At 44.0% G+C, this 24,049-nt stretch overlaps 2 protein-coding genes across 2 annotated transcripts; both read right to left on the reverse strand.

The window, feature by feature from the left end:
* Positions 1-528: 528 nt before the first annotated feature.
* LOC119288081 lies at positions 529-3,606 on the reverse strand. The gene is made up of 2 exons (XM_037567700.1): positions 2,311-3,606; positions 529-2,053 (listed from the first exon to the last, which is right to left on the reverse strand). Exons 1-2 carry the CDS (start codon positions 3,407-3,409, stop codon positions 2,022-2,024), a joined length of 1,131 nt encoding a protein of 376 aa, XP_037423597.1. The 5' UTR covers positions 3,410-3,606; the 3' UTR covers positions 529-2,021.
* A 4,561-nt stretch (positions 3,607-8,167) lies between these two features.
* On the reverse strand, positions 8,168-9,961 carry LOC119288082. The gene is made up of 2 exons (XM_037567701.1): positions 9,621-9,961; positions 8,168-9,486 (listed from the first exon to the last, which is right to left on the reverse strand). Exons 1-2 carry the CDS (start codon positions 9,927-9,929, stop codon positions 8,629-8,631), a joined length of 1,167 nt encoding a protein of 388 aa, XP_037423598.1. The 5' UTR covers positions 9,930-9,961; the 3' UTR covers positions 8,168-8,628.
* Between the last annotated feature and the right edge of the window lie 14,088 nt (positions 9,962-24,049).

Genomic DNA, 24,049 nt, shown 5'->3' on the forward strand with positions numbered 1-24,049 from the left:
TCTGTTTGGAAATTATTATAAACCAAAACAATGGTAATGATCACTATAGCCTTGCACTCTGATCAAGCATCCTCATCTCACTGCATGGACAGCGCAATGTACTGTTATGTCCACTCACACACCAAAAAAAACTGCAGTATCACATTGGCACTTGACATGTAGGTGTAGCACAAACAAAATTATCTACTTCAATAAAAAAAATTCAGGGAGCCACTAGTTCTGGACATGCCATCAGCATCTGCTCACCAAAGATAACCCTTTTGGAGATGAATTCAGAGACTAGATCAAAGTTGGGATAGCAAACTGTAGAATTAAGACACTCTTTGCAGATGCATATATAAATTTAACAACGGCTCACATGCGTGCAAGAAATGAAAGGTTTACTACAAGATAATCCATTCACCCACTTATGCAAACAACGAGACGGGGAGACTGTCAAAGTAACAGACAAAAGCCAACACTAATATGAGAAAACATGCAGGCACCACTGCACCAAAAGAGCTACGTACCAAGTACTGACATAATTCATCACACAACATGCCTCCAAGTTGTCATGTTTCCTATTTATGAATAGCATCCAGCATACTCAACCGTGCATTCTCAATGTGCCGCATCGCCCGGGGCCACCCTTCCGCATACTTCAGAACTGGGTATGTGTCCCAACAATCTTGTTAGATGATCCTCACTCTTCAAGTGCCGATGAATAAAGCAACACTTCCCGGAATATAAGCGGTGCCATAACCGACGTTAAAACCAACTGGTCTAGTTTAACAGGTGGCCTGTGGCCAAGATTTAACCGCTCAAAACCAAATTAGTACTTGAGCCATGCATGGTCAATTCAGATTTCAGAATCACATTTCGCTTTTAAAGAAGGAGGATAAACCCCAGTCAGATTTGTAAGTCACCTGAGACCTGACAGCCCAGGCCCATGCCTACGTCACAAGCGCATGCCAGAAACCACACTATTACTCCCTCCGTTCCATAATTCTTTGAACTAAAACCACGACAAAAATTATGGAACGGAGGTACTACACGTCAAGTGGAAAAGCATGGAAAACTTACAACAGCCAAGAACAGCATGGAAAAGTAAGCACCACCAAAAACACCTACCAGCTAGTGACACAGTTAATCGCAAGCTCCATGTTGCCTCCTAGTGACCATCTTTCCTGTTGACTAGAGAATTCTGCAGCATTGTGCACAAATAAGATCAAAATATTGGATACAAAAAAAGATCAAAATATATATCCTACTGTAAAGAAACCACATCTGAAATAAAAGTGGAAGAGAGACGGGCGGGTCATGTAAATCCAAGGCATTCACATGACATGCAGAAAATCAGCCAACTTAAAATGCAATTCGTTGTGCCCGTGAAGGATAGACTTAGAGAAAGCACAGAGAAATGTGTGCTCATGATCTCGAGTAATAGCAAATCTTATGTAAGAAGAAAAATCAGTGGAGTCAGTCTGGAAATTATACTACCAAGACAATTGCATTGATCACTATAGCCTTGTTCTCTGACCACATTTTCATCTCACTACATGGACCTAACATTCCATGGAGCTACTGGATTAAGTGAGAACTTTATGCGGGTTTTCTAAAACAAGTGAGAGCTCTGTTAGATCCCCATGCAGTGACACAGCTCATATCATGTTACTCTGTTAGATCTCTATAAACTTACAGCTCAAGACACCAGTTTAAATCTATACTCTTCAGTAGCATCGCTCTCTAACAGAACTGCAGCAACATCACATTGGCACTTGAAATGTAGGTGTAGTGCAAACAAAATTATCTATATCGATAGAAATATCAGGGAGCCGCTAGTTCTGGACATCTACTTACGGTTCACCTACTTACGCAAACGACGACACGGTGAAACTGTCAAACTAACAGACAAAAGCCAACACTAATATGAGAAAACATGCAGGCACCACTGCACCCAAAGTCTACTAAGTAGTATGCCTCCAAGTTGTCATGTTTCTTATTGATGAGTAGTAGCATCCTGCATACTCAACCGCGCATTCTCAACGTGACGCATCACCAGGGATCATCCTTTCTGCAAACACAGTTTTATCCATGTGATTCAACAGAGGATATGACATGATACTATATCACATAAATTGCCAATTAAGAAAGCATAAAAATTGTAACCTTCAATTATTACATTGGAATTGAAATTTGTTGGAGCAAATTTCAAACACAATTTTCAATCAGATTAGGCATCGATGTTTTGCTGACTTCACTAACTGATAAATAGTTACCTAGCTAAGAGTTGTTCATGAATCATAAAAGAAGAAAGACATGTAGATATACCTGGAGGATTGTAGAAGCTCATGTACGGAATCAAACAATGGAAGTTGCGCCCCTTCATTCGCTCCTTCCACTCTAGTGTCTTGAGATCAATCTCGTAGACGCAATGACCCGTGTTCACGAAAATGATATCACTGCCCTCCACAGATCCGATCAGACTAGGTATTCTCTTGGGATTTTTAATAGGGATATTGTTCTTAAGATCCACAACTCTACCATGAGTCCATGACGCAACTCCGTTGGAATCTATTTGTCTGGACCACACGTAGAGGGTTAACCTGCTGTCCACATGTGCAATCCCCAGACTGCCATCCTTCATGGCCATGAGGATATCGGCACGAGCGGCAAACGGCACATCAATCAATGATAAAGAATCAGAGGCCAAGCTGTACTTGAGAATTCCCACACGATTATCATCGTAGTACCCAAGTATGAAGTGGAGTGCGTCGTGGAGGAGGACAGCGGGTATATCATAGATGAATGCATCCGCTGCAACATCAAGACCAGGGCACTGCTCCTTCCACTCATCAGAGTCACCCATGTCCGGCGACGACACGCATACGCGTGCAACATGCTCACCATCTACACTATCGTCCACGGCGACGCAGACCAGCTTGAACGGGCCGGCGTGACACGAGCGGTGGTCGCAGCCGCTCACCGCGCAGAGCACCGCGATCTTGCCAATATCGTCCGGCCCATCCAGCTGCCGAGTGCAGCCCGTCATGGGGTCCCAAACCACGAGCAGCCTAGAAGACAAATCCGCATCCCCGAGGAGAACCCGGCCATGGCGGCAGTCCCACACAACCAAATCAAAGTCCTGGTCCGTACTGGCGAAGTCCGGAATGCGCGCGCGGAACTTGGAGGTGGAGACGAGGAGTGGGGCGGGGTCTCCCTCGTGGCCGGAGACGTCGAACACCGAGTAGAGGAAGCCCAGCATCGGGGGAGCGCCGTGGAACTCGCGGTAGCGGCCGCGGAAGGCGGTGCCGGTGAGGAGGGCGAGCCAGGGCTTGCTGGCGAGGGAGGCCCGCACGAGCGCCGCGGGCTCGTCCGGCGGGAGGCGGAGGAAGATCTCCTCCAGGAGCTCGTCCGGCAGCTGCGGCATGGTCGGCCGGCCGGTCGGTGGAAGCGAGGGAGGGTTTCGGGAGGGGAATAGCTTGGACCGGTGGGCGGCGACGAAGGGGATTGATACGCGGCCGGTGTGGACTCAGCTGCCGGCTGGAAACGCGGCCGGCGGGGAAGAGAGAGGGCGCAGCCGGGGAGGTGGGCGTAGGGAGAAGGGGATCGGGGGGAGGAGGTAGATGGGGGCGGCGGCTGGAGATGTTTTTTTTAGGGGTGGCTGGAGAAGAAAGTGAGACACGGCTGGAGCAACGTTTGGGCCAAGCGTGGGCTACATTTAGGCCGAGTGTAGGCCAGTAAAAACTAGAGTGAGGCCTGCCACTGGTCAATATTTTAGGTTTATATATTGTGTCTTCTTAGTATCTTTTTGTTAAGAATTATGGTCCAATGTTTTCTTAGGTTTGAATATGATGGTGCACTATGTGAAATTGCATGTACAATTTTAGCACTCTTTAGCTTAAATTTTCTATTTTTATAGCGCACTAAAGGAATATCTAGGTATTTAATGGAGGTAATTTGTTTTTTTATTTTCTAACAGGTGTAAATGAATCGTAACAAATACTATGAAACTTGGCATGGTGTCACGGTACGGCCCCTAAAAGGTGTGGTGAATTTTGAGAGAGTTATGAAAACATTGTGATGTACTTCACTTACAAATCGAAGCATCTCTCAGAAAGAATCAGAGTTTAAAAGGGCAACTGTGAGGTTTGAAAGCAAACTCACTTACAAATTTGGAATTATCCCAAGTTCGTTTGCCTCAAAATTCAAATATCATTACCTCCCTTAAATACCTCGAAATTCATTTAATGGCCCCAAATAACAAAGTAACCATACAAAGTGTCAAACTTCTACATGAAACTCCCAATTGTTTATCTTTAATGTACACAAAATTGGACCATAACCCTAAACACAAAACACTAACAGTGATTTTGTTAGAAAAAAGTACCGATGGCTTCCTAAAAGGGTCCGCCCCTAGTATTTGAGATGCCAATGGCATGGTGAACTTCCAATGGCTAGTGTCAAACAAACTTCCGGTGATTTACCTTTAATGTAGAAAAAATCTGCCATAATCCTAAACACAAAACACTTAAATACTAACATTAAAAAAATTGAAAACTATACCGATGGCAGGCACTACTATGGCCCGTGCTTCCTTTAAACCAGGAATGTGTTGGGCCCCGACTGTAGAGGTTTGTAGGCAAGTAGCAACTTCACTCCTTTAGGTTTATCGAAGTAGTAGGATCTTAAGGTTTATCGAACTAGTAAGAGCTTTAGGTTTATTGAACTAGTAGGAGCTTTAGGTTTATTGAACTAGTAGGAGCTTTGAATTGCTACCAATGATCAGTACATGCACACACAATACAAAACTTGCCTCGGCCTCCATCAAAACCGGTAAGATTGTCAGTCTTACTAGCTTGCTAGTTACAAGGATTAAAACAACTTGTATTTGGAAGTAGTGATTGCAGCAAAAGAAATAAAAGCGAGGAATTGTGAAGAATGTTTGATCGAGGTTGGAAGCAATGAAGTAAAGTGGATTGGGATCACAAATTCACTAGTGGCATCTATCCAATAAAAAAGAAGATGGCATGGTGAACAAATTACAATTGTGTATTCATTAAATTATAGTTTTTATGAGTATGATTATACAAGCATAATTGCATATAGGCATCGTGTCCAAATATCCATAGACCTTTATCCATCTGCATCTATAGCTAGTGCTCCACCCAAGATCGATATCCAACATGCATATTAAAGTATTAAGCAAAACCGAATATGTAATAAGTATGATGACGTGGTGTTGATAGTATAATGTCTTCACCCTGCGTTTAAAGGACTACTACTCAACTATCTTTTCATCCTTAGTGGCAACAACACAATACAATCATTTTTCACTTTCTGTCACTACGGTACATTACTTGCAAGATTGAACCCAAATAACATACGCAATTTCTTGCTACCTCTTGAGCTTGCCTTGGTTTTCCCTTGAAGAGGAAAGGGTGATGCAAACAAAGTAGCGTAAGTATTTCCCTCAGTTTTGAGAACCAAGGTATCAATTCAGTAGGAGACAACGCACAAGTCACTGAATACCTGCACAAACAATCAACAACTTGCACTCAACGCGATAAAGGGGTTGTCAATCCCTTCACGGTCATTTTGCAAAAGTGAGATCTGATAGAGGTAGATAAACGGTAAAGTAAATATTTTTGGTTTATAGATCGGAAAGTAAAAGATTGCAAAATAGTAGATCGGAAACTAGCAAGATGTAAACGAGATTCAATATAATGGAAAAGAGACCCGGGGGCCATAGGTTTCACTAGTGGCTTCTCTCAAGATAGCAAATATTACGGTGGATGAACAAATTACTGCCGAGCAATTGATAGAAAAGCGCATAGTTATGATGATATCTAAGAAAATGATCATGAATATAGGCATCACGTCCGTGTCAAGTAGACCGACTCCTGCCTGCATCTACTACTATTACTTCACACATTGACCGCTATCCAGCATGCATCTAGAGTATTAAGTTCATAAGAACAGAGTAACGTATTAAGAAAGATGACATGATGTAGAGGGATAAACTCATGCAATATGATATAAACCCCATCTTTTTATCCTCGGTGGCAACAATACAATACGTGCCTTGATGCCCCTGCTGTCACTGGGAAAGGACACCGCAAGATTGAACCCAAAGCTAAGCACTTCTCCCATTGCAAGAAAGATCAATCTAGTAGGCCAAACTAAACCGATAATTCGAAGAGACTTGCAAAAATATCAAATAATGCATATAAGAATTCAGAGAAGAACCAAATAATATTCATAGATAATCTTGATCATAAATCCACAATTCATCGGATCTCGGCAAACACACCGCAAAAGAATATTACATCAAATAGGTCTCCAAGAACATCGAGGAGAACATGGTATTGAGAATTAAAGAGAGAGAAGAAGTCATCTAGCTAATAATTATGGACCCGAAGGTCTATGGTAAACTACTCATGCTTCATTGGAGAGGTAATGGTGTTGATGTAGAAGCCCTCCGTGATCGAATCTCCCTTCGGCAGGACACCGGAAAAGGTTCCTAGATGGGATCTCACGGGTACAGAAGGTTGTGGCAGTGGAAAAGTGGTTTCGTGGCTCTCCTAGATGTTTTCAGGGTATAAGAGTATATATAGGCGAAGGAACTAGGTCAGGGGAGCTACAAGGGGCCCACGAGGGTGGGGGACGCGCCCTCCTGCCTCGTGGCTTCCTCGCTGCGTCTCCGACTTCATCTCCAAGTCTTCTGCTTTGCTTTTGGTCCAAGAAAGATCATCGCGGAGGTTTTAGTCCGTTTGGATTCCGTTTGGTATTCCTTTTCTGCGAAAACTCTAAAATAGGCAAAAAAAAAACAGAAACTGGCATTGGGCCCTCGGTTAAGAGGTTAGTCCCAAAAATAATATAAAATAGCATATAAATACCTAATAAACATCCAAAACAGATAATATAATAGCATTGAACAATAAAAAATTATACATACATTGGAGACGTATCACCCCTTTTTGAGACAATTCATTTAAACATGGGCAATGCAATGTGTGATAGGTAGGAGAGCATATATGTTTTTAAATTATGCGGCAAATAGCTCATAAGAATCAAAACAAACCATACATAGGTCTGATAATAATGTGCAAATCATCATACCACAATAAACACACCAATGAGGGATTACACATCCCCTAAAAAAGAGATTACATTAGTTGGATCACAATCACATAGGGTAGCTCATGTTTAAACAATGCAATAATGTTCTCCCGAGTTTACTAAACTGTTTCTTACCATTCAGTAAACTGTTTCTTACCATTCAGAAAAAATGTATGTGACATTTTTAAAAGGTTTCCTCATGTTCAAAAAAAGATGTTCGTGCAATTTTAGAAAAAAACGATATAATGCCAAAAATGTCATGTTTTGCATATTTTTTATCGTACAATAATAATATTCCTCATGTAATAAAAAATGTTCAAACAATAAAAAATCATTCTTGTATTTGTAAAATAATCAACATGTGCCAAAAAAGTTAAGCGTGTATAGGAAAAATATACAATATGTATAAAAAAGTAGAGATGTATTTGAAATAAATAAATAAAGGAAAAACAAGAAAAAAACAAAAGCAAACCTAGTCAAAAACACCGAGAAACAAAAGAAAAACCAGTGGAAGGTTCTAAAACAGGTCCATAGAACCTTCCCAGAACTATTCCAAAAATAATCATGGCATTTTAGGAAAAAATATATATATAATGTAAAAAATATTTCTCTAGTTAAAAAGAATGTTTCATGCCATTGAAAAACATGTTCAGCGTGTATTGGAAAATGTTTTAACATGTATTCAAAAAAACATCAAAACAAGTATTTGAAAAAAAATACATCATGTATTTGAAAAATGTTCAACGTATATCAAAAAAATGTTCCCCATGTATATACCAAAAAATCAGAATGTGTCTGAAATACGGGCCTGAATATACGTAGAGAGATCCTTTAAACTGGGGGAGAATTCCACTTTCCCAGTCTGGTCCTCAAGAATAAATAGGAATCTAAATTCGTCTCCATGAGGATTTGAACCCAGGTATTGGATTTGTACATCTACTCCCCCCAACCAGTTGAGCTCGGCTCACTGTATGGATTTTAACTCTGCCATTTTTTTTGTTCCACCAAGCCTTTCTTCCTTTTCGTATCAGAGACAAGAGAAATGAAACAAGTACAAATTTTAAGCTACCACAAACCTCTGAAATTTGAAGAACACTATAGAAGGGTCTGTTCAGAAACAATGTGCTAAGGTTGGTCCATGAAGAACCTCGTCGCGGTACAAAAACGAGAATTAACCAGCAGCAGCAACCATCACAATAGGAAACGGGGCATTTCCTGAATTTCTTCCGGCCAATCGCTCAAGTAAAGTTGGTAGTGCATCCAGAATTCCAGATCATCATAACAACAATGGCGGCAAACTGCCACTCGTCTCAGCAGCAGCTAAGGCAAATTCTAACATAAGATTTCTTTCTTGATTCGTAAACTACATCCTAGTTGCTGCTGCTCGATCTCAAGAGGAAGGACGTGACGTAGCAAAATTTCCATGGCGGGTTCATTCGTTCGATTCGAAGCAAGGCAATGTCGTCGTCGTCGTCGTCGTTGTTGTTGTTGTTGCAGGCGAAGGGGAGGACGATGATGATAAGTGGTTCAGTACAGGCTCACCCCGAAGGACTCGCTGACGACGATGGCGACCCCCATGGAGATGGCGACGAGGGAGGCCGCCCAGGTGAGCTTCTCCGTGATCCGGGGCACCCTCTCCTTGAGCGCCTCGGTGCAGGTGCCGATGAGCACGGTGTAGCTGGCCATGGACAGCACGGTGCCCACGAGGAACATGCCGAGGAAGGCGGCCCCCGCGGCGCGCGACGGCATGGCCAGCGCCGGCAGGATGATCATGAGCGCGTCCGGCTGCAGCCCGTGCACGATCCCCGTGGCGAACGTCGCGAAGCTGATCTCCTTCTTCTTGCCGCCGGCGCCCAGCAGCGCCTTCTCCAGCGCGTTGCTGTTGTTGCCGCCGTGCTGGTGCGCGCCGCCCTCGAGCGCGGCGGCGACGCAGGGCGCCGCCTGGGTGGCCTCCCGGATGCCGATGGCGCCGATGACGAGCAGGGTGAGGCCGACGACGCGGGTGCCCCAGGTGCGGAGCACCTCGATGTGGAGCCGGTCCTTGAGGCCGAGGAAGAGCAGGCCGAACATGACCTGGCCGGCGTCGTGGCCGCAGCCCCAGAGCGCGCCCACCGCCGCGCTCTCCACCGGCGACCGCCCGATGGAGAGCGGCGCCAGCGCGGCCAGGTGGTCCGGGCCCGAGAGCGTGTGCAGGCAGCCGGCCAGGAACCCCGTCCACGCGCTGCCCAGTAGCTCCGACTTGAAGATGCTCCGGCCCGCCGTGACGACCGCCGTGTGCGAGTGCCCGTGCAGCGCCGAGGCCAGCGCCGGCGGCACCATGGACGACGGCCCGACTGCGGCCACCACCAGCGCCGCTACCAAGGCGACAGCCGCGGCCGACGCGACCTGCAGATTTCCGCGCGGAAGAACGTGAATTTCGCCGCCTTATCCCATTTCACGTCTGGTTCGTCGTTTGTGGCCGAGAATTCAGGTTCAGGCAATGGAGGGAACAGAGCAGAGCAGAGCACTGGCGCACTGACCTTCTGGAAGAAGCGGGTGAATCCGTTGGGCGGAGCCTGCACGGCGGCCTCGTCATCTTGTTCCGGTGGCGCGGGATTGACGGCGTCGGCGCGGGAGGAGGCGGAGGCCGCGGCGAGGAGGGGCAGGGGCGACCTGGGGAGGAGCGGCGCGAGAGGGTGCAGCCCGAGGCCGTGGAGGGGCGCGAAGGACCTTGGCGCGGCGGCGGCAGGGAGGAGGTGGTGGTGGCCGCCGGCGCGTGGCCTGGAGGCGGCGGAGGAGGAGGCGGGCGCGCGGGTGAGGTGGAGCGGCGAAGAGATAAGCCTGTCCATTGCGGGTGCTCGTGCTGGGGTTTCGGTGTGGCTCAACGGAAGACAGATAATAATAAGTTTCAAAATAAAAAAGATGAAATAAAAATAGAAGACAAATTTTGCGGGCTTAGGACGGGCCGGGTTGAGCGCCTATGTCGTCATCTGTTGTTGGGCTGGGAAGGGCCTTTTTGGCAGTGAGAAACAAATTTTTAGTTTCTTCTTGGTGCACCAGGAAAAGTATCCTTTTCTAAAAAAAGTCAATATACCCCTAAAAAAGTCCATATTACCCTTAATAAGTCCATTTTAGTTCGTGCAGTGTAACCTTTAATATTATTTAAAAATGCATGATAACCAGTTGAAAAATATTTTATCGGAGATTATTTCACATGAGCAATCTGCAATTTGTATCTGGAAGGCTCATTACGAGTAATGTTGTTGCTGCTTATGAGTACCCGCATTTCATGAAGATGTCAAGAAGTAAAGACCTTTGACTCTGTTATCTACTCCGTCCGGAAATACATCCATTCCTCCGACAAGTATTTTCGGACGGAGGGAGTAAAAGGGACCAGTTTCATTTTCTGTTGTCTCGGCTAGCAGGCTTCGAAGGGAAATATTGTCGCTTCCCCCTACGGGTTTGCTCGCTAGATGCTGCAAGGTGCAAGGAATCCAGTTGCATCAAAACATATGGGGGCCGTTTGGTTATCTCCCAGAGCAGCCTTGCCAAGCCAGGGCATGCCAATTATCAGCGGACGAACTGGTTGCCGCTGGCTCTCGGCGTCCACCCAAACAGACCCATACACTATCTGATATCCCGACACAAGCAAAAAGAGATGCATCATTAGAAAATCATCTTGTGAATTGTGACCACCATGAAGCGTCCAGGTGAAGTACAAGTATATTAGATGCCACTTTTGTACGTAGATGGAGAATTATCGATGACATTGATGCAATTGACATACTTGCAAAAAAGCACACAAGTGCAGAAGTCATAAAATAACTGAATGCTCCAACAACATAACTAGAGATGTGGGTTAAGACATAAAATTTGACAAACACCATTCGCTAGGGTTGGTCTGCAAGCACGACACCAATAAAAATGATCTAAAGAACACAAAAACAACACGACATGGTTCCTTTGGCTGTTGAAATGACATGGGATATTGTCCTTCGCCCATCATCAATGCAACAAGTCGTCTCATGGGGATGTTGATCCAAGAAGCAATCACATTGTGGATATTCTGCAACGCAGAAATGTGGAAAGGTGTGTTCTAAAAAGAACATGGGAACCAGAGGGAAAGGGCATCAAACATTTATGCAAAACAAAATGGTTGAGATAAATGGCAATACATATAGTAATTTACCATCAAAAACGACCGATGAAAAAGATAAAGAAGGGATTATTTGATGAGAAAGACATGTAGAAAGACAAGTAAAGAAAGGGATAAGGAATATGTACTTTGTCCACCGAGTATTCATACTCCCGCACCGCAACACCAAATGAAACATTTTTTATTGGTAAACATGCCAAAGAAAATGAGAAACAACCATGAAAAGAAACATGAATAGGATTAGGGGGCTAACCTACATGAGGTCGAGGATTGCGTGCTACCTTAGGCAAACTCTCCTTTTCCATGCACGAATTCTGCTGTCAAAGTCCTGATCTTCCATATTTATGTTGAACACATAGACAATAGCCCCTCAAAAAAGGTAAAAATGAAAAACATGGTTACTGACATAAAAATAATAAAGAAATCATATAAGGAACCGTTTACAAAATTGTTTTCTACAAGAGAGCGTGAAAAAAAAGGAGAGATGGTACTTTTTAGATTATGACACAATTCTAGTACCATTACGAACACATGACTATTTTAAAGTTTGATAATAAGTTAATGCTAGATGATAAGTACTGACATACTAACGAAGGAATAACTAGGACCCTCTGAAACAACAAACAACGAAAGAACAAAGAACAAAGGAAACAAAAAGTGAACAACAGTGACCGATGAATGAAGGATGAATGCCAAGAAAGTAAAAAAGTAATTGCACAAGTAGGAATGAGGAAAGAAAACAAAGACTAAAGTAGTTAAGTAAGACATGTAGAGAGACTACAAACTATCAGAAGACAAAACTAAGCAACTGAATATTGACCGAAGAAAGGGGCATACTAAAAACCAAGGAAGGGAAACTAAAGGCAAACACATAAGAAGAAATTAAAGAAACAAAATACTGAAAAATTGACTAAAAAAATATTAAGCAAAGAAACGATCATATATAAAATCAAAATGATTGACAAATAGAATAACGAGAAAAAATGAACAAACATTGACTAAGAACTTACATTCTAAATGATCATTCATACAAATGAATGAACACTCAACCCTTGTAGCAAAAATATGATAAGAAAACTATACCTTATAAACGATCATTATAGAACAAAAAAAGAGAACAATGAAAAGAAGAAAACTTGAACATTGAATAACTAACGTTGCTTAAACATTGATGCATCAGTACGCCATTTTTTTTACAGCACATGTGTACCACATCCATCCATATAACTGAAATTTTTTTGTAGACGGAACAATCACTAGATTGTGTTACACATTGAATCCTAATAACTTTCACCTATTTTTGTTTATCTGGCCAGCAAAATGAAGATAAAAAAACTGAAGATGATGGAGAAACAAAGTACCGAAAAAAAAACCCTAAAGTCCATTCTCTCACTACATCCAAAACATCACACTCCGGGCCCCATTTACATTTTCCACCACACGAATCTCGCTTGAATCGTTGAACTACATCTAGTTTCCCAGAGCTTTGGGAAGGGGAGGGGGAGGCAGTGGAGGAAGTCAAGATGTGGCGAGGGAGGTAGGCAACAGATGGAGCGGAGGCAGGCGCCCCCCACCGGCATGCCAGGAGTGAGCGAGTGGTCCACGGGGGCGAAACCATCGGGCAGCGCTAGCGATTCCCTGGGTAATTCACCGCCTCATTTTCCCACGGTTTTAAAATCCAACCCAGTTTACATTTTTTCCAGGGAGCGGGTGGCCATTTGTTCATCCCGTTTGGCAATCCAACCTATTTTTCGTTGTTGACGATGGGTTGGATTCCTAAACCAGGTGGGAAAAAAAGACCACCCAAGCCAGCCCCTCCCCGACGGACGACACGCGCTGAGATTCAGACAAGATCCGATGGACAACAATTCGACTGAGAGTGAAATCAAAATCCAGTCCACTGAAAATTAGTACGGAGTAAAAATGAACCCTAAACCTACGGAGCACGGACGTTCCTTGTTTGACAAGCGCTGCTGCGCGCCTGCGCCGCGTGGGCGTCCCCACGCGGTCTCTGTTTCGCCGATCCGATTTCATCGCCCGCTCCATCGCTGCAGCGATATAGCATACGGCAACCAATCCACAACCCCATTCCTCGCCACCGTGATCCTGTGCGTGCTCTGCTGCTCGCAAGCCGTATATATAATCTGCCGGGAAGGGATGACCGGCGGCGGCGACCCCGGGGTCTGCGACGAGTGCGCCGAGGCGTGCTGGCTGGCGTGCTGCTGCGCCTTCTTCCTGGACGCCATCGGCGGCAAGGCGCTCACCCGCATCGCCTGCGCCATCGTCGCCTTCGCCGTCCTCGCCGCCGGGGTCACGCTGCTCGCCCGCCACCACATCTACCGCCCGCCCCTCGCCGTCACCGTCGAGGACGCCGCCCTCGCCCGCCTCGCCCTCGCCGACCGCAACGCCACGGACACCGCGCTCGCCTACGACGTCTCGTTCGCCGTCGCCCTGCACAACCACCACTGGCTCAGGCGCGCCCTGCACACCGCGCCGCTCGACGCCGAGCTGCTCTTCGCCGGCGCGCACTTCGCGCGCGTCACGCTGGCAGGCGCGGGGGCCGCGGTCCGGGCGGGGAACACGGAGGCGTACCGCGCCGTGGCGGCGGCCGAGAGGGCGGGCGTCGCGCTCGGGAGCGCGGGGGTGGCCGAGTTCGTCAGGGAGAGCACGGCGGGGGTGTTCCGGCTGGAGCTCAAGGTTGTCGGGGAGCTCAGGTACCCGCCGGGCCAACGCCTGCACAGGCTGGACGCGCTCTGCCCGCTGGAGTTGCCTCTGTCAACGGCGACGTCGCCGGCGACGTTCAGAAAGGTCAAGTGCGCCGTTTTTAGTAGCTAGCTCATCGATGACATTTCTTCTTCATGCCAACCAATTTCTCTCTAAGAATAATAAGGTTCATGTAGCTACTAGATGATCGATGGCATTTCTTCTCGTGCTCGCCTCTCTAGAGTCATTACATTGCATTTTATTTTTTTCTTTCTTTTCTATAGAACGGTCAGATGGGCTAGCTATTTAGCTAGTCTCTTTTCCTCTTTTTAATTTTTATAATTTGGGGGCAACTAAACACGTTATTGGGATGGCATTGTTTTGTTCCCGAGGTTAATAACATTTTTTATATTCACCATTTTTAGTGCTCTATTGGTTACCTAGATTTTCCTGTAAATTGCTATCACCTAATTTTGTAGCACATGATAGAAAAGTGCAGTTTTAGACGTAGGAATATACTCCCTCCGTCCTATAATGTAAGACTATACTTTAGTACGGACTATCATGTGCAAATGTGTAAGATCAGGATGGTTAAATGTTGATCCAAAAGTTTAAAGTGTGTCCAAACCAAAATGAGGGATACCATAATTGATGAGCTACCCTACGGCTGAGATGTGCATTCGTACAAAGTAATTTAGTACAGACTATCGAAATCATTGTCATTTTGTGATTTGAGTTCTGGAGTAATTGCTGGAAGATAAAGATGTGTGTTGCCACGTCAGCTCCTCTATAGCTAATAGATGCACAAATAGTAGAAATGAAGAAAAACAAAATCACCGTCATTCCAACTCAGTAGTTCAGCCACTCTTACAAGAACACATTTCACTATAGAGAAGTTAAGAAGGAGAGCACAAATATGTCATTTGTAGCAAATTGGAGAGTACATCACACAACAGAGAGGAAACGCTGAAAAATGCTTTAGTTATGCATGTGCTCCATACTAGTAATCCACATTTTCCTAAGGCATTTTTTCCTCCGAAATCATTGATCTAAGGCATTACTATATTAGACCAGCTCGTGGAGTGGGAAGTTGACTATATGAAATAACTTCCCTGTATAGAAGATCATAGAAGAAAATGACAGCACCTTGAGTAGTACGTTGAAGGTTGAAGTAAATATTTTTTCTGAAAAAAATAATTTAAACAAAGTTTTATCTCCAATTAGATAAGATACAATATAGTACAAAACAAAGTTTTATATTCAATTAGATAAGGTACAACATAGTACTCCCTCGGTTTCTTTTTACTCTACATATAAAAATTTGTTTGAAATCAAACTATGTAAAGTTTGACCAAATTTATCTTAAAATATCAACATTTACAATAGAAAAATTATATAGTATGAAAAATAATTTCATGATGCATCTAATGATATTGATTTCATATTGTGTGTGTTGATATTCTTTTCTTATATAGTTGGTCAAATTGTACGAAGATTGACTTCTGGTAAATTTTATATGCACTAAAAAAACCAAGGGAGTACAAAACATGTCAGAATACAAAACATGAGAAATCCTTTTAACTTTTAAGTAGGACATTCATAGATACACCCAAATATCTAGACCCAAGAGCCACCAAGGATCAACTGCCAACCACTGCCGTTTGTGATGACATAACTGACAGGAATTCAAGGATGCAAAATTGAACGGTAAAGAAAGCTTTGTTTGTAATTAATGACATCACTGACAGGAATTCATTGATGCAAAATTGAACGGTAAAGAAAGATTTGTTTGCAAAGACAACAAAGGTAAGTTTCTGGAATTCATCTTTTGGAATTTTATTTTGGATGTTATTAAGGGCCCGTTCGAAAGTGATCTGGCTCCGCGCTTCTTCAGAAGCGGGCGAGGAGCTGGCCGAACGCCGCAGCTTCGAGAAGCCCGCTCCCGGAATCCGCTCGGCCCGTAGTGCAAAAAACCGAAGCTAGGATCACCCAGCTCCTGGAAAACGAGAAGCGGGAGTTGCTGGAAATTACATGGAATGCCCTCCCGAAGTGCCTCCTCGAAGCGTTTTCTTCTCGCTACAGGGCACGGCGAAACGTTTTGAAGGAAATATGCCCTAGAGGCAATAATAAAGTTATTATTTATTTCCTCATATCATGATAAATGTTTATTATTCATGCTAGAATTGTATTAACCGGAAACATGATACATGTGTGAATACATAGACATGCATATAGTCACTAGTATGCCTCTACTTGACTAGCTCATTAATCAAAGATGGTTATGTTTCCTAACCATAGACATGTGTTGTCATTTGATTAACGGGATCACATCATTAGGAGAATGATGTGATTGACATGACCCATTCTGTTAGCCTAGCACTTGATCGTTTAGTATGTTGCTATTGCTTTCTCCATGACTTATACATGTTCCTGTAACTATGAGATTATGCAACTCCCGTTTACCGGAGGAACACTTTGGGTACTATCAAACATCACAACGTAACTGGGTGATTATAAAGGAATACTACAGGTGTCTCCGAAGGTACATGTTGAGTTGGCGTATTTCGAGATTAGGTTTTGTCACTCCGATTGTCGGAGAGGTATCTCTGGGCCCTCTCGGTAATGCACATCACTATAAGCCTTGCAAGCAATGTGACCAATGAGTTGGTTACGGGATGATGCATTATGTAACGAGTAAAGAGACTTTCCGGTAACGAGATTGAACTAGGTATTGGATACCGACGATCAAATCTCGGGCAAGTAACATACCGATGACAAAGGGAACAACATATGTTGTTATGCGGTTTGATCGATAAAGATCTTCGTAGAATATGTAGGAACCAATATGGGCATTCAGGTTCCGCTATTGGTTATTGACCGAGAATAGTTCTAGGTCATGTCTACATAGTTCTCGAACCCGTAGGGTCCGCACGCTTAACGTTACGATGACAGTTTTATTATGAGTTTATAAGTTTTGATGTACCGAAGTTTGTTCGGAGTCCCGGATGTGATCACGGACATGACGAGGAGTCTCGAAATGGTCGAGACATAAAGATTGATATATTGGACGACTATATTCGGACACCGGAAGTGTTTCGAACGTTTTCGGAGAAAACCGGAGTGCCGGATGGTTACCGGAACCCCCCCGGGGAGAGATAATGGGCCACATGGGCCTTGGTGGAAAGAGAGAGGGGCGGCCAGGGTGGGCCGCGCGCCCCCTCTCCCTCTGGTCCGAATTGGACTAGGAGGGGGGCGGCGCCCCCCTCTTTCCTTCCCCCTCTCCCCTTCCTTCCCCCTCCTAGTAGGAGTAGGAAAGGGGGAGTCCTACTCCTACTAGGAGGAGGACTCCTCCTCCTTGGCGCGCCCACAAGGGCCGGCCGGCCTCCCCCCTTGCTCCTTTATATACAGGGGCAGGGGGGCACCCTAGGACACACAAGTTGATCTACGGATCGTTCCTTAGCCGTGTGCGGTGCCCCCCTCCACCATATTCCACCTCGGTCATATCGTCGCGGAGTTTAGGCGAAGCCCTGCGCCGGTAGAACATCATCATCGTCACCACGCCGTCGTGCTGACGGAACTCATCCCCGAAGCTTTGCTGGATCGGAGCCCGGGATTCGTCATCGAGCTGAACGTGTGCTGAACTCGGAGGTGCCGTATGTTCGGTGCTTGGATCGGTCGGATCGTGAAGACGTACGGCTACATCAACCGCGTTGTGCTAAGCTTCCGCTTACGATCTACGAGGGTACGTGGACAACACTCTCCCCTCTCATTGCTATGCCATCACCATGATCTTGCGTGTGCGTAGGAATTTTTTTGAAATTACTACGTTCCCCAACAGTGGCATCCGAGCCAGGTTTTATGCGTTGATGTTATATGCATGAGTAGAACACAAGTGAGTTGTGGGCGATACAAGTCATACTGCGTACCAGCATGTCATACTTTGGTTCGGCGGTATTGTGAGATGAAGCGGCTCGGACCGACATTACGCGTACGCTTACGCGAGACTTGTTTCACCGTTACGAGCACTTGTGCTTAAAGGTGGCTGGCGGGTGTCTGTCTCTCTCACTTTAGCTGAATCGAGTGTGGCTACGCCCGGTCCATGCGAAGGTTAAAACAACACTAACTTGACGAACTATCGTTGTGGTTTTGATGCGTAGGTAAGAACGGTTCTTGCTAAGCCCGTAACAGTCACGTAAAATTTGCAACAACAAAGTAGAGGACGTCTAACTTGTTTTTGCAGGGCATGTTGTGATGTGATATGGTCAAGACGTGATGCTATATTTTATTGTATGAGATGATCATGTTTCGTAACCGAAGTTATCGGCAACTGGCAGGAGCCATATGGTTGTCGCTTTATTGTATGAAATGCAAACGCCCTGTAATTGTTTTACTTTATCACTAAGTGGTAGAGATAGTCGTAGAAGCAATCGATGGCGTAACGACAACGATGCTACGATGGAGATCAAGGTGTCGCGCCGGTGATGATGGTGATCACGACGGTGCTTCGAAGATGGAGATCACAAGCACAAGATGGTGATGGCCATATCATATCACTTATATTGATTGCATGTGATGTTTATTCTTTATGTATCTTATATTGCTTTGATTGACGGTAGCATTTTAAGATGATCTCTCACTAATTATCAAGAAGTGTTCTCCCTGAGTATGCACCGTTGCGAAAGTTCTTCGTGCTGAGACACCACGTGATGATCGGGTGTGATAGGCTCTACGTTCAAATACAACGGGTGCAAAACAGTTGCACACGCGGAATACTCGGGTTAAACTTGACGAGCCTAGCATATACAGATATGGCCTCGGAACACGAAGACCGAAAGGTCGAGCGTGAATCATATAGTAGATATGATCAACATAATGATGTTCACCATTGAAACTACTCCATCTCACGTGATGATCGGACATGGTTTATTTGATTTGGATCACGTGATCACTTAGATGACTAGAGAGATGTCTGTCTAAGTGGGAGTTCTTAAGTAATATGATTAATTGAACTTAAATTTATCATGAACTTTGTACCTGATAGTATTTTGCTTGTCTATGTTTGTTGTAGATAGATGGCTCGTGCTGTTGTTCCGTTGAATTTTAATGCGTTCCTTGAGAAAGCAAAGTTGAAAGATGATGGTAGCAATTACACGGACTGGGTCCGTAACCTGAGGATTATCCTCATTGCTGCACAGAAAAGTTACGTCCTGGAAGCACCGCTGGGTGTCAGGCCTGCTGCTGATGCAACTGACGACGTTAAGAACGTCTGGCAGAGCAAAGCTGATGACTACTCAATAGTTCAGTGTGCCATGCTTTACGACTTAGAACCGGGTCTTCAACGATGTTTTGAACGTCATGGAGCATATGAGATGTTCCAGGAGTTGAAGTTAATATTTCAAGCAAATGCCCGGATTGAGAGATATGAAGTCTCCAATAAGTTCTATAGCTGCAAGATGGAGGAGAATAGTTCTGTCAGTGAACACATACTCAAAATGTCTGGGTATATAATCACTTGATTCAACTGGGAGTTAATCTTCCTGATGATAGTGTCATTGACAGAATTATCCAATCACTGCCACCAAGCTACAAGAGCTTCGTGATGAACTATAACATGCAAGGGATGGACAAGACTATTCCCGAGCTCTTCGCAATGCTAAAAGCCACGGAGGTAGAAATCAAGAAGGAGCATCAAGTGTTGATGATTAACAAGACCACCAGTTTCAAGAAAAAGGGCAAAGGGAAGAAGAAGGGGAACTTCAAGAAGAACAACAAACAAGTTGCTGCTCAAGAGAAGAAACCCAAGTCTGGACCAAAGCCTGAAACTGAGTGCTTCTACTGCAAGCAGACTGGACACTGGAAGCAGAACTGCCCCAAGTATTTGGCGGATAAGAAGGATGGCAAAGTGAACAAAGGTATATGTGATATACATGTTATTGATGTGTACCTTACTAATGCTCACAGTAGTACCTGGGTATTTGATACTGGTTCTGTTGCTAATATTTGCAACTCAAAACAGGGACTACGGATTAAGCGAAGATTGGCTAAGGACGAGGTTACGATGCGCCTGGGAAATGGTTCCAAAGTCGATGTGATCGCGGTCGGCACGCTACCTCTACATCTACCATCGGGATTAGTATTAGACCTAAATAATTGTTATTTGGTGCCAGCGTTAAGCATGAACATTATATCTGGATCTTGTTTGATGCGAGACGGTTATTCATTTAAATCAGAGAATAATGGTTGTTCTATTTATATGAGTAATATCTTTTATGGTCATGCACCCTTGAAGAGTGGTCTAATTGAATCTCGATAGTAGTGATACACATATTCATAGTGTTGAAACCAAAAGATGCAGAGTTGATAATGATAGTGCAACTTATTTATGGCACTGCCGTTTAGGTCATATCGGTGTAAAGCGCATGAAGAAACTCCATACTGATGGGCTTTTGGAATCACTTGATTATGAGTCACTTGGTACTTGCGAACCGTGCCTTATGGGCAAGATGACTAAAACGCCGTTCTCCGGAACTATGGAGCGAGCAACTGATTTGTTGGAAATCATACATACTGATGTTTGTGGTCCAATGAATGTTGAGGCTCGCGGCGGGTATCGTTATTTTCTCACCTTCACAGATGACTTAAGCAGATATGGGTATATCTACTTGATGAAACACAAGTCTGAAACATTTGAAAAGTTCAAAGAATTTCAGAGTGAAGTGGAAAATCATCGTAACAAGAAAATAAAGTTTCTAGGATCTGATCATGGAGGAGAATATTTGAGTTACGAGTTTGGTTTACATTTGAAACAATGCGGAATAGTTTCGCAACTCACGCCACCCGGAACACCACAACGAAATGGTGTGTCCGAACGTCGTAATCGTACTTTACTAGATATGGTGCGATCTATGATGTCTCTTACTAATTTACCGCTATTGTTTTGGGGTTATGCTTTAGAGACGGCCGCATTCACGTTAAATAGGGCACCATCAAAATCCGTTGATACGATGCCTTATGAACTGTGGTTTGGCAAGAAACCAAAGTTGTCATTTCTTAAAGTTTGGGGCTGCGATGCTTATGTGAAGAAACTTCAACCAGATAAGCTCGAACCTAAATCGGAGAAATGTGTCTTCATAGGATACCCAAAAGAGACCATTGGGTACACCTTCTATCACAGATCTGAGGGCAAGATTTTTGTTGCTAAAATTGGATCCTTTCTAGAGAAGGAGTTTCTCTCGAAAGAAGTGAGTGGGAGGAAAGTAGAACTTGATGAGATAACTGTATCTACTCCCTTGTTGGAAAGTAGTTCATCAGAAGAACCGATTCCTGTGACAACTACACCAATTAATGAGGAAGCTAATGATATTGTTCATGAAACTTCAGATCAAGTTTCTACTGAACCTCATAGGTCTACCAGAGTAAGATCTGCACCAGAGTGGTACGGTAATCCTATTCTGGAAGTCATCTTACTTGACCATGATGAACCTACGAACTATGAGGAAGCGATGATGAGCCCCAAAATGGCTAGAGGCCATGAAATCTGAGATGGGATCCATGTATGAGAACAAAGTATGGACTTTGGTTGACTTGCCCGATGATCGGCAAGCCATTGAGAATAAATGGATCTTTAAGAAGAAGACTGACGCTGATGGTAATATAACTATCTATAAAGCTCGACTTGTTGCGAAAGGTTTTCGACAAGTTCAAGGGGTTGACTACGATGAGACTTTCTCACCCGTAGCGATGCTTAAGTCTGTCCGAATCATGTTAGCTATTGCTGCATTTCATGATTATGATATCTGGCAAATGGATGTCAAAACTGAATTCTTGAATGGATTTCTGGAAGAAGAGTTGTATATGATGCAGCCAGAAGGTTTTTGTTGATCCAAAAGGTGCTAACAAAGTGTGCAAGCTCCAGCGATCCATTTATGGACTGGTGCAAGCATCTCGGAGTTGGAATAAACGCTTTGATAGTGTGATCAAAGCATATGGTTTTATACAGACTTTTGGAGAAGCCTGTATTTACAAGAAAGTGAGTGGGAGCTCTGTAGCATTTCTGATATTATATGTAGATGACATATTGTTAATTGGAAATGATATAGAATTTCTGGATAGCATAAAGGGATACTTGAATAAAAGTTTTTCAATGAAAGATCTAGGTGAAGCTGCTTACATATTCGGCATCAAGATCTATAGAGATAGATCAAGACGCTTAATAGGAATTTCACAAAGCACGTACCTTGATAAAATTTTGAAAAAGTTCAAAATGGATCAGGCAAAGAAAGGGTTCTTGCCCGTGCTTCAAGGTGTGAAGTTGAGTCAAACTCAATGCCCGAACACAACAGAAGATAGAGAGAAAATGAAAGATATTCCCTATGCTTCAGCCATAGGCTCTATCATGTATGCAATGCTGTGTACCAGACCTGACGTATGCTTAGCAATAAGTTTGGTAGGGAGGTACCAAAGTAATCCAGGAGTGGATCACTGGACAGCGGTCAAGAACATCTTGAAATACCTGAAAAGGACTAAGGATATGTTTCTCGTATATGGAGGTGACAAAGAGCTAGTCTTAAATGGTTACGTCGATGCAAGCTTTGACACTGATCCGGACGATTCTAAATCGCAAAGCGCATACGTGTTTTTATTAAACGGTGGAGCTGTAAGTTGGTGCAGTTCTAAACAAAGCGTCGTGGCGGGATCTACATGTGAAGCGGAGTACATAGCTGCTTCGGAAGAAGAAAATGAAGGAGTCTGGATGAAGGAGTTCATTTCCGATCTAGGTGTCATACCTAGTGCATCGGGACCAATGAAGATCTTCTGTGACAATACTGGTGCAATTGCTTTGGCAAAGGAATCCAGATTTCACAAGAGGGCCAAGCACATCAAGAGACGCTTCAATTCCATCCGGGACCAAGTCCAAGTGGGAGACATAGAAATTTGCAAGATACATACGGATCTGAATGTTGCAGACCCATTGACTAAGCCTCTCTCACGAGCAAAACATGACCAGCACCAAGACTCCATGGGTGTTAGAATCATTACTATGTAATCTAGATTATTGACTCTAGTGCAAGTGGGAGACTGAAGGAAATATGCCCTAGAGGCAATAATAAAGTTATTATTTATTTCCTCATATCATGATAAATGTTTATTATTCATGCTAGAATTGTATTAACCGGAAACATGATACATGTGTGAATACATAGACATACATATAGGCACTAGTATGCCTCTACTTGACTAGCTCATTAATCAAAGATGGTTATGTTTCCTAACCATAGACATGTGTTGTCATTTGATTAACGGGATCATATCATTAGGACAATGATGTGATTGATATGACCCATTCCGTTAGCCTAGCACTTGATCGTTTAGTATATTGCTATTGCTTTCTTCATGACTTATACATGTTCCTGTAACTATGAGATTATGCAACTCCCGTTTACCGGAGGAACACTTTGGGTACTACCAAACGTCACAACGTAACTGGGTGATTATAAAGGAGTACTACAGGTGTCTCCAAAGGTACATGTTGAGTTGGCGTATTTCGAGATTAGGTTTTGTCACTCCGATTGTCGGAGAGGTATCTCTGGGCCCTCTCGGTAATGCACATCACTATAAGCCTTGCAAGCAATGTGACCAATGAGTTGGTTACGGGATGATGCATTACGTAACGAGTAAAGAGACTTGCCGGTAACGAGATTGAACTAGGTATTGGATACCGACGATCAAATCTCGGGCAAGTAACATACCGATGACACAGGGAACAACGTATGTTGTTATGCGGTTTGACCGATAAAGATCTTCGTAGAATATGTAGGAACCAATATGGGCATCCAAGTTCCGCTATTGGTTATTGACCGAGAATAGTTCTAGGTCATGTCTACATAGTTCTCGAACCCGTAGGGTCCGCACGCTTAACGTTACAATGACAGTTTTATTATGAGTTTATAAGTTTTGATGTACCAAAGTTTGTTCGGAGTCCCGGATGTGATCACGGACATGATGAGGAGTCCCGAAATGGTCGAGACATAAAGATTGATATATTGGACGACTATATTCGGGCACCGGAAGTGTTCCGGACGTTTCTCAGAGAAAACCGGAGTGCCGGAG

This window comes from Triticum dicoccoides, chromosome 4A, assembly GCF_002162155.2.
Source record: "Triticum dicoccoides isolate Atlit2015 ecotype Zavitan chromosome 4A, WEW_v2.0, whole genome shotgun sequence".
In the NCBI taxonomy this organism is placed as follows: domain Eukaryota; kingdom Viridiplantae; phylum Streptophyta; class Magnoliopsida; order Poales; family Poaceae; genus Triticum; species Triticum dicoccoides.